At 37.5% G+C, this 9,893-nt stretch overlaps 1 protein-coding gene across 1 annotated transcript; it reads left to right on the top strand.

Annotated features, from left to right (window-relative positions):
* Positions 1–596: 596 nt before the first annotated feature.
* On the top strand, positions 597–9,491 carry LOC120138244. The gene is made up of 11 exons (XM_039153777.1): positions 597–787; positions 1,109–1,213; positions 1,332–1,448; positions 1,577–2,104; positions 2,189–2,328; positions 8,024–8,182; positions 8,266–8,365; positions 8,478–8,537; positions 8,653–8,736; positions 8,873–8,989; positions 9,134–9,491. The coding sequence occupies exons 1-11, from the start codon at positions 716–718 to the stop codon at positions 9,434–9,436; spliced, it is 1,785 nt and encodes a 594-aa protein (XP_039009708.1). The 5' UTR covers positions 597–715; the 3' UTR covers positions 9,437–9,491.
* Positions 9,492–9,893: the final 402 nt, after the last annotated feature.

Raw genomic sequence — 9,893 nt, 5'->3', positions numbered from 1 at the left:
TAAACGAAGAGAAGATGACAAAAGCCTCTCTCATGATCTAATACAGAAGCTGATGAACTGAACATGGCGGTAAGCCAGTAAATTACTCTTGTCTTCACTCTACCATTTCTTTAATGCTAAACAAAATCTTGTTTTCAATAAAATAAACAATCTCATTAAGATGTTATCAACGACAAATAATTACTTACGTATGCAATATTTTATCTTTTGTTTTTGCTTTGGTTTGTCCATCTGTTACGCTATTCTTGGATTCAATAGCGATTTGAAGCTCCAATCCTCGTCGTTTTCTCTGCTTCTTCACTCTTTTGAATACTTTTATATTAATATTCTACAATAATACAAAGCTTTGATCCACTTTTTTTTAGTATATAAATAAACAAAAACTTGCAGTGTAAAAAACCTATTTACATGCAAGCAATTTCCTGGTCGCTTTACTTTCAAGTTTTCCCGCTCTTCAACTTAGAAATAAACAAAGGGTATTCAAAGAAAATTCTTTTCTTTATCACTCCCACGTTTTATTTTTAATTTCGTCTCAGAGTAATATCAAAAAGCTATTGCTTTGTTTTCTTTCTTCTGCTTGCATTGCTTCTTTCAGATCATGGGAATATTATTAGTAGTAGTAGTAAAAGTGTAGATATTTGTTGCATTGTTAGGGTGTTTAATTTTTGGATATTGATTCTTTAAATCGAAAGAAAAAGGAAAAAGAGAATAGAAGATGAATACAAGAGTCCGCAACACTCTTCAGTCCATGAAAGCTCCTTTAAATCTTGACGGGCACTACAATAAAGTAATTTCTCTCTTCACTCTTCCCTCTCCTTTTTTTTTATGTTCACCTTTAATTTGTTTTTACAAGATTTGGAGTTTTTTTTTATTTTTCAGTTTGAATGTCCAAAGTTGATTATTTGAGGATTAAAGTTGAAACTTCGAAGAAAATTTGAATTTCCCCCATTCTGAAATCGTTTTAATTTGCTATATTATTGCTTGTGTCATAAAAAGAGAAATGAGTAATGTCTTCTTCAAGTTTCTTTATTTCAACTATTTCTTTGTGTAAATCTTTTTTCTTCACTGAATTTACCATTTTTTGTTTTTGCCTTTGGATTATACAAAGGAGAAGATGGAGAAGAATCAGGGAAGTAGAACACTTGGTACCGGCGAAGCAGTGACAAACAGGAGAAGATCAAATAGGGAAAGGGAAATAGCCTTATTACAAGATGTAACCAAATATTATACACTCTTTTAGTGTATTCAATTGATTTTCTCCTAGTTTTTTTTTTTTTTTGCATATTTTGCATTTTATAACAAATTTGAGGTGTTATCGGTGTGATTTGCAGGTTGATAAGCTAAAAATGAAGGTTAGACATGAAGAGAATGTGCATAGAGCTTTGGAGAGAGCTTTTACTAGACCTTTAGGGGCACTTCCTCGGCTTCCTTCTTACCTACCTCCATATGTAAGTCTAACTTAACTGCATGCTGCATTTGAGGAAGACTTGTTCTGATACTTGAAAATCGGAAATTTCTACGTGTTTATGTAATGTTTGGTTTCGAGAATGAATTTTTTTTTTTGAGGGGTTTTCAGACACTAGAGTTACTTGCTGAGGTAGCTGTTTTGGAAGAGGAAGTTGTTAGGCTTGAAGAGCAAGTAGTGAATTTTAGGCAAGGCCTTTATCAAGAGGCTGTCTATGCATCTTCCAAGAGGAATGTGGAGAATTCGAATCAATTCACCGTTGAGCAGCCTTCGGCTCGAAGTACTAACCACCAGCGCTCAAAGTCTTCGTCTGTGAACGAGACGAGTCCGGTACAAACCATTTCCAGAACTCAACCATCTCTCTCTAGAAATGTTTCAAGCAGAAAACTATTGCCTCTGGATACGGTTCACAATCGATCTGGGCAGTGCTTTAACAGGACGACAAATGGGAGACAAGGTTCCACAAAATTCAATTCTGCTTCTGGAGATGTCACAGGAAAAGAAAACCAATCATTTGGCAATGCTTTGAAGGATAAAAAATCTCTGGATAAGAAAGTTCCCAACATTGTGACTCTGGTAAAGAGACTTCCAACCAAGCTTGAATCAGCAGAAAAATGTTTGAATCCTCTTAAGGTGCAGGTATGTACTGATTTCTGGTTAAAAGAAGCGTAGTTCTTCGCTTCATTGTGGTTTTATGAATTGTGGGATTTTCCTACTGTCCAGCTAGATGGTAGATTAGCAAACCAGGAAAGTGAACAAGGAAGCCCTTCAAGTTCATCAGATGATAAAATGTCAGAAGCTGATTTTACACCAAACAAAATATCTGAGGATATTGTAAGGTTCTTGTTTAGCATTCTTGCAAGGTTGATCATGTTAGGAAATAAACCGAGTACAAATAATTTCCCTATAACCAGATTAGTGAGAATGCGAAATAAAAGCGGAAAAATAATACCCGAAAATTGATAACGGAGTTCAGTCAATTGTGCTTACGTCTCCGGCTGCTGCAGATCTTTTACTAAGAAAGAAAATTTACAGGTGTTTACAAAACACTCACTACTCACAAGAAAACTCTCTAGTATAGGAAGAAAGAAATGTTTTGGGATGATTTTGAAGCTAAATGAGCTAGGGTATTTATAGTTGAAACTTAGGACTAAACTTGTAATTAACCCTAAAATGCAAAGGGACTAAAAAACCACATTCCCCATTTTGTTTTAGCAGCCGGCTTCTACTTAGCAGCCCAACTTGTTCTTTTTTTTTTTTTTCAACAATCTCCCAATTGAAGACTGATTTTAATCCATCTTCATACCTCGATCGATGCAGCAGCATTTCTGGTATTGTTATTCTAGCATGCCAACTGAAGCTGAACACAACTTCAGTTTGTCCGTGGTCACCGTCTTTGTCAACATATCTGTCAGATTTTGAGCTCCACTGATCTTTTCAAGTTTCAAAATCCCATCTTCCAGAAGAGACCAGATAAAATGATATCTCAATTGTATGTGCTTCGTCCTGGAATGAAAAGACGGATTCTTTGCTAGATGGATAGCACTTTGACTGTCGCAATACAAGACATTGTTTTCTTGTTTCTTGCCTAACTCTTCCAAGAAACTTTGGAGCCAGACCATCTTCTTGTTGGCTTCCGTAACAGCGCCATATTCTACTTCGGTTGTGGAGAGAGCAACTATCTTCTGTAGTTGAGAAACCCAACTCACTGCAGTTCCTCCTAGAGTATAGACATACCCTGTAGTGCTCCTTCTGATGTCAACATTTCCGGCTAAGTCAGCATCTACATAGCCTATCAGTATCGTATCTCCACCTTTGAAACAAAGTGCTTTGTTTGTGGTACCTCGCATATATCTGAGGATCCATTTGACTGCTTCCCAGTGTACTTTGCCTGGATTATTCATGTACCTGCTAACAGCTCCCACTGCTTGAGCAATATCTGGTCTGGTACAAACCATGGCATACATCAGACTTCCAATTGCTGAGGCATACGGCACCTTCACCATGTGTGCACGTTCTTCCTCCGTCTTTGGTTACTGTTCTATAGAGAGTCTGAAATGAACACCTAAAGGTGTACTTACTGGTTTAGCATCTTGCATGTTGAACCTGGAGAGTACTTTGTTGATGTACTCAGCCTGTGATAACATCAAAGTCCCCGACTTTGTGTCTCTCTTGATCCTCATCCCAAGAATCTACTTTGCAGCGCCCAGATCTTTCATAGCAAACTGCTTCGACAATATTTGCTTCAAGTGTATAATCTCTTGCATGTCTGAGCCTGCAACGAGCATGTCATCAACGTACAATAATAAAATAATGAAGCTGTTGTCTAACCTCTTGATGTAGCAACAATGATCTGCTTGGCATCTGATAAAACCACTGCTACTCATGAAGCTATCGAACTTCTTGTACCACTGTCTAGGAGCTTGTTTTAAACCATACAAGCTCTTCTTCAACCTGCATACCAGGTTTTTCTTGTCTGCCTCTATGAAGCCTTCTGGCTGCCTCATATAGATTTCTTCCTCCAAATCACCATGAAGGAAAGCTGTCTTTACATCTAACTGCTCAAGATGTAAATTCTCTGCAGCTACAATTTTCAACACCAGTCTGATTGTAGACAACTTTACGACTGGAGATAAAATTTCATTGTAGTCAATACCTTCTTTTTGCTGAAAGCCTTTGACAACCAATCTTGCTTTGTATCGTTTGCTCCCATCGTGCTCTTCTTTGATTCTGTAAATCCACTTGTTGTGGAGTGCTTTCTAGCCTGGTGGTAATTCAGCTAATTCCCACGTCTAATTTGACATAAGCGAATCCATCTCATCTTTCATGGAATACTCCCACTTGACCGAATCCTCCACTTTCATTGCTTCATCATAGCACTCTAGTTCACCATTGTCAGTCAACAACAAGTAGTGCAAAGAATGAGAATACCGTTGGGTTGGTTTAGGAATTCTGGAGGAGCGTCTTAGTTCCGGTGTGCATGGTTCTTCTTGAACTGCTTCAGGACTGATCTGAACATCATTTCCAGAAATCTCCTCGAATTCAGCAAATTCCTTTGTTTCAGCTTCGATGTTGGAACTACTTGATTCTACGGTTGACCTATCTTTGTACATCACATTCTCATTGAAAATGACGTATCTGCTTTTGATGATCTTCCGATTTTCGTAGTCCCAAAACCGGTAACCGAACTCATCACCGCCATAACCAACAAAGGCACATTTGTTGGACTTAGCATCAAGTTTGCTTCTTTCAGCAGAGTTTATGTGTACATAAGAAATACAACCAAACACTCTTAAGTGTGAAAGGTTTATATCTTTCTTGCTCCAAGCTTCCTCTGGTATTCCACCATCCAAAGGAACTGAGGGCCCACGGTTGATCAGGTAAGCTGCAGTGTTGATAGCTTCAGCCCATAGAAATTTGGGCAATCCGGCATGTATCCTCATGCTTCTGGCACGTTCATTCAGAGTTCTGTTCATGCGCTCTGCTACGCCATTTTGCTGCGGTGTCTTGGGAACTGTTGTCTCCATCTTGATCCCATTGTTTGCGCAGAAATCTTTGAATCTATTGTCTCTGTACTCTCCTCCATTGTCAGACCTCAAATGCTTGACTTTCAAACCAGTCTCATTTTCCACCATGGCCTTCCAATTTCTGAAGGTATCAAACACTTCTGATTTATTCTTCAGAAAATAAACCCACACCTTCCTTGTTGAATCATCGATGAATGTGACATAATATAGTGAGCCTGCAAGAGATGGAACTGGAGATGGTCCCCATACATCAGTATGAACCAATTCTAACCTTTCTGCCTTGGGTGTCTTGCCAATCTTTGCAAAACTGACTTTCTTTTGTTTGCCAAAGATGCAATCCTTGCATAGTCCGACATCTACATTCTTTAGATCTGGCAGCTTCCCTTTTGACAAAAGTGTCTTCATCCCTTTCTCGCTCATATGGCCAAGCCTTTGGTGCCATAGATTTGATTTTCCATCAGCATCTGATACTGCAAAGATATTCTCTAAATTTGAGGTTACATAAAGAGTACCAGTCTTCTTACCATGAGCAATGACGAGTGCTCCTTTGGTAATCTTCCATTCACAACCTGAAAAGGTTGTACTGTATCCTTCTCCATCAAGCTGTCCAACAGAAATCAGATTTCTTTTGAGGCCAGGAATATGTCTCACTCATGTCAGCTTCCAGGTGGTCTGGTTTGGCAACTTTAGTCGGATGTCTCCTTTTCCGACGATCTTCAAGGTTTCATCATCAGCTAGATGAACCTTCCCAAAATCACCACTGACATAGTTCTCCATGATTTCTTGGCACGGGGTGGAGTGGAAAGATGCTCCTGAATCCAAGATCCATGATTCAATCGGACTGTTGACACTTAGAATCATGGCATCACCTGTCTCCTCTGTCATGTTGGCAGATTCTTGTGCGCCGGTATTTTTCTTCAGTGCTCGGCAATCTCTTTTGAAGTGACCCTTCTTACCGAAATTATACCAGGTAAAATCTTTATTTCCTGTTCTTGATTTTCCTCTTCTGGATTTCAATCTGCCACGATTTGAATTTCTTTCTGAAGTTCTCCCTCTAGACTCCGTGTGCAAGGCTGAGGAGGTTGATGCTTCACCTGATTCTCTCCGTCGAATTTCTTCACTCAATACCAGGTCCCGAACATCGTCGAATTTTAATTTGTTGTTTCCCGAAGAACTGCTGACTGCTGTAACAGTAGCATTCCAACTGTCTGGTAGAGATGATAAGAGAATTAAAGCTCGAACTTCATCATCGAATTCAATTTCCACTGAACTCAACTGGGTTGTGATTGTGTTGAGTTCATTTAGGTGTTGTGTCACCGATGCCCCTTCCGTCATCCGCAAATTGAATAATCGCCTCATCAAATGAACTTTGTTTGAGGCCGATGGCTTCTCATACATACTGGAGAGAGCCGCCATAAGACCCGCCGTGGTCTTTTCCTTTGCTATGTTGAAAGTAACATTTCAGGACAACGTCAGTCGGATGACTCCGAGGGCTTGTCGGTCGAGAAGAGTCCAGTCTTCATTCTTCATGCCCTCTGGTTGCTTTCCTGAGAGAGGTTGATAAAGATTTTTCTAGTATAGAAAATCTTCAATCTGCATCTTCCAAAAGCCAAAGTCCGCACCATCGAACTTTTCAATTTTCATTTTCCCTTCGTCTGCAGCCATCGCTTCCACTCGAATCTGGATTCTTTTGGATCGTTTCTGACAATTCTTGCGAACCATCGTGTATTAGAACACCACCGTCGACAAACTCGTATCGTGACTGAATTTCACTATTCACGAAATTCACTATTCAAGTGAATAGTAATGAATAGTAACCTCACAGAAAAATTGATAAAATTCACAACCAAAAGCTCTGATACCAGTTTTTAGGAAATAAACCGAGTACAAGTAATTTCCCTATAACCAGATTAGTGAGAATGCGAAATAAAAGCGGAAAAATAATACCCGAAAATTGATAACGGAGTTCAACCAATTGTGCTTACGTCTCCGGCTACTGCAGATCTTTTACTAAGAGAGAAAATTTACAGGTGTTTACAAAACACTCACTACTCACAAGAAAACTCTCTAATATATGAAGAAAGAAATGTTTTGGGATGATTTTGAAGCTAAATGAGCTAGGGTATTTATAGTTGAAACTTAGGACTAAACTTGTAATTAACCCTAAAGTGCAAAAGGACTAAAAAACCACATTCCCCATTTTGTTTTAGCAGCCGGCTGCTACTTAGCAGCCCAACTTGTTCTTTTTTTTTAATTTTCAACAGAGCACCTCGAAAGATAAAGCCGTAGAATCCAGGACTTTACCTATAGAATGTGAATTTCAAAACTTTTAGGGTGCGTTTGGTTTATGGAATGTAACATTACCTCCGAATACGATTACCGGGATATAATATTACCTAACACATTACTAAGAATGTTGTATTGTTGTGTTTAATTTGTTTAGCAATAATGTAAGATTACAATGTTTGGTTAAAAGAATAAAAGATTATTGTAATATATAATTTATCAAATTATCCTTGTTATATATTTATTTTTTAAACAAGTTAAATTCTAATATTTAAAAGAAAGTGTTTGTATAAAATATCATAGAAAATATATAATTTTATTATTTTTAATTTATATATTTTCTTTAAAAAATTTAAATTCATAGAATTTATATATTTTTTTTACAAAATTTAAAAGATAAATTAGTTTAATGAAAGGGTTTAATTTTATTTTTACCACTGAACTTCATATAAAATTTTAATTGTGGATTTTTTTGTAAATCTAAAATAGTTTAAGGTACAATTTATCCTTCGTAGAATTGTTTTTATTCAACGGTTAGGAGAATGATATTTTTGAAAAAGTAAATTTATTTTAAGGTCATTTTAGTCCAAAGTCATGAGAAAAGATTAATATCTAAGAGATTGGGGGAATGACATTCCCGGTAATAAACCCTCAAAATTTCACTGTTGGGAATAGCTTATTACCCCTTACCGGGAATCTTTGCAATCCAAATATGGGTATCACATTCTGGAAAAAAAATTCCCCCGGTAATCTCACAATCCCCCTTCCAAACGCAACCTTATGGTATCTGTTCAGATTTTAAAAGTAGAGATATTGGCCCCTATAAACATCTTTGTGCAATTGAAGCGAAAACCATTGACCTAAACCAGTGTTCAAATGCTTTGTTTCTAAATCATAAAGTAAAGTAAGATCTTGGGTTAGTTTCTCTTGCATAATATGTTATTGTCACATTTTCTACTCAGCCTATCTATGTGATTATGATTTCAGGTTTCTGCTCGAGAAGCTAGCCTCTGTCAATTTAGAGGGTCTCAGCCACCAGCAGAAGCTTGCATTTTGGATAAACACTTATAATTCCTGCATGATGAATGTAAGTATGTCTATTTTGATTAATGTTTTAATAGGTTCTGGGATTAAGATACGTTTGTCGACCTTAATATGCAAAACACAAGAGCATAATTCTTTTGCAATGCGCCTGTTAGGCAATTTTGGAGCATGGGGTTCCTGAGTTTCCTGAAACACTTAAAGCACTAATGCAAAAGGCATGTTTCATCCATATTTTTTCCCATTCAAATAATGGTTGCTATTTTGAGCTACTGTTGATGTCGGCTTTTGGATGCTTTGACTTAATATTCGTCTATGGTTATGGTGCCCCAGGCTACAATAGTTGTGGGAGGACACTTGCTAAATGCAATAACAATTGAGCATTTTATATTAGGACTTCCTTTCCATTTGAAATTTTTAAGTATATAAAAGTGTTCTTTCTTGTATATTTACTTTTGCAGAGGGGAGGATTAAATTCATCCATAATCTTTTTGCTTGAAAAAATTTATATTGCTAACTGGAAATATACCCCTTTTCTCTCTTTCTATTAAAGACCTGTCCTAAAGCAGCCAAAAGTGATGAGGTGAAATCACGCAATATGTTCGGTCTCGAGTGGTCCGAACCCTTTGTTACATTTGCTCTTGCATGTGGAAGCTGGTCATCTCCTGCTGTAAGTTTGCTTTGAAATCGATCTCCTTTCATAGATAGTCGGAAACACTCTTAGTTAACTACCCAATCCTCTATGGAAACGAATAATATATAAAACTTCGGGTTCATTCTTTTAAGTGCTGAAATGCCGGTTTCGGTAATGAAGGTGAGAGTATACACGGCGGCTGGTGTCAAAGAAGACTTGGAAACAGCAAAGAGAGACTACCTGCAGGCAGCAGTGGGGATGTCGAGCACAAACGAATTAATAATTCCAAAGCTTTTGGATTGGTATCTGCTGGACTTTGTAAAGGGTTTGGAATCTTTGATAGATTTGGTTTGTCTGCAGCTGCCAGATGAAGGGAGGAAGGAAGCAGTGAAATGCTTGGAGAGAAAAGGGAAAGAGCCCCTTCCACAACTTGTGCAGCTAATGCCATATGATTTCACTTTCAGACTGCTTTTACACCGTTGAGAATTATATTTTGATGCATTGGTTAGAAAAGGAGTTCGCGGATTTGGGGTTGGTGAGCTTTTTTTCTCCTACAAAATAATGGAGGAAAGTATTTATCAAGATTTTTTAGTACGTATATATGGAATGCTAATTTTGGTAATGGTTGAAATACAAACTACGAAAACTTTTAACGAGACAAAAACGAAGCCAATGTTGAAACCATCTCCAGCAAAAGCTCCAATTAAAATTTTGGTTACAAGGCATGGAAATTGCATAAAGGTAAATTACAAACCGCTATTATTTGTTCCTAACAAATGAAAACATCATTGTGAAATTACATGTATTACAATAGATGACGGTCTGAAGTCGCACAATCTGAAAAAAGAATCATATACATACAAATGAAAAGAGAAATTATACATATAACCTGGTGGCCCCTGCAAGATTCTCAATGCTGATGGAACTCTACTTTCAAAAG

This window comes from Hibiscus syriacus, unplaced genomic scaffold, assembly GCF_006381635.1.
Source record: "Hibiscus syriacus cultivar Baekdansim isolate YM2019G1 unplaced genomic scaffold, ASM638163v2 tig00110678_pilon, whole genome shotgun sequence".
In the NCBI taxonomy this organism is placed as follows: Eukaryota; Viridiplantae; Streptophyta; class Magnoliopsida; order Malvales; family Malvaceae; genus Hibiscus; species Hibiscus syriacus.
This window is presented reverse-complemented; position numbering and strand designations above follow the sequence as displayed.

Coding starts and splice junctions, on each gene's coding strand:
- LOC120138244 (XM_039153777.1), top strand. CDS start 716: ATGAATACAAGAGTCCGCAACACTCTTCAGTCCATGAAAGCTCCTTTA. Junction 2,329..8,023: donor TTGTTTAGCATTCTTGCAAG/GTTGATCATGTT, acceptor AAAAATTCCCCC/GGTAATCTCACAATCCCCCT. Junction 8,366..8,477: donor ATAATTCCTGCATGATGAAT/GTAAGTATGTCT, acceptor TGCGCCTGTTAG/GCAATTTTGGAGCATGGGGT.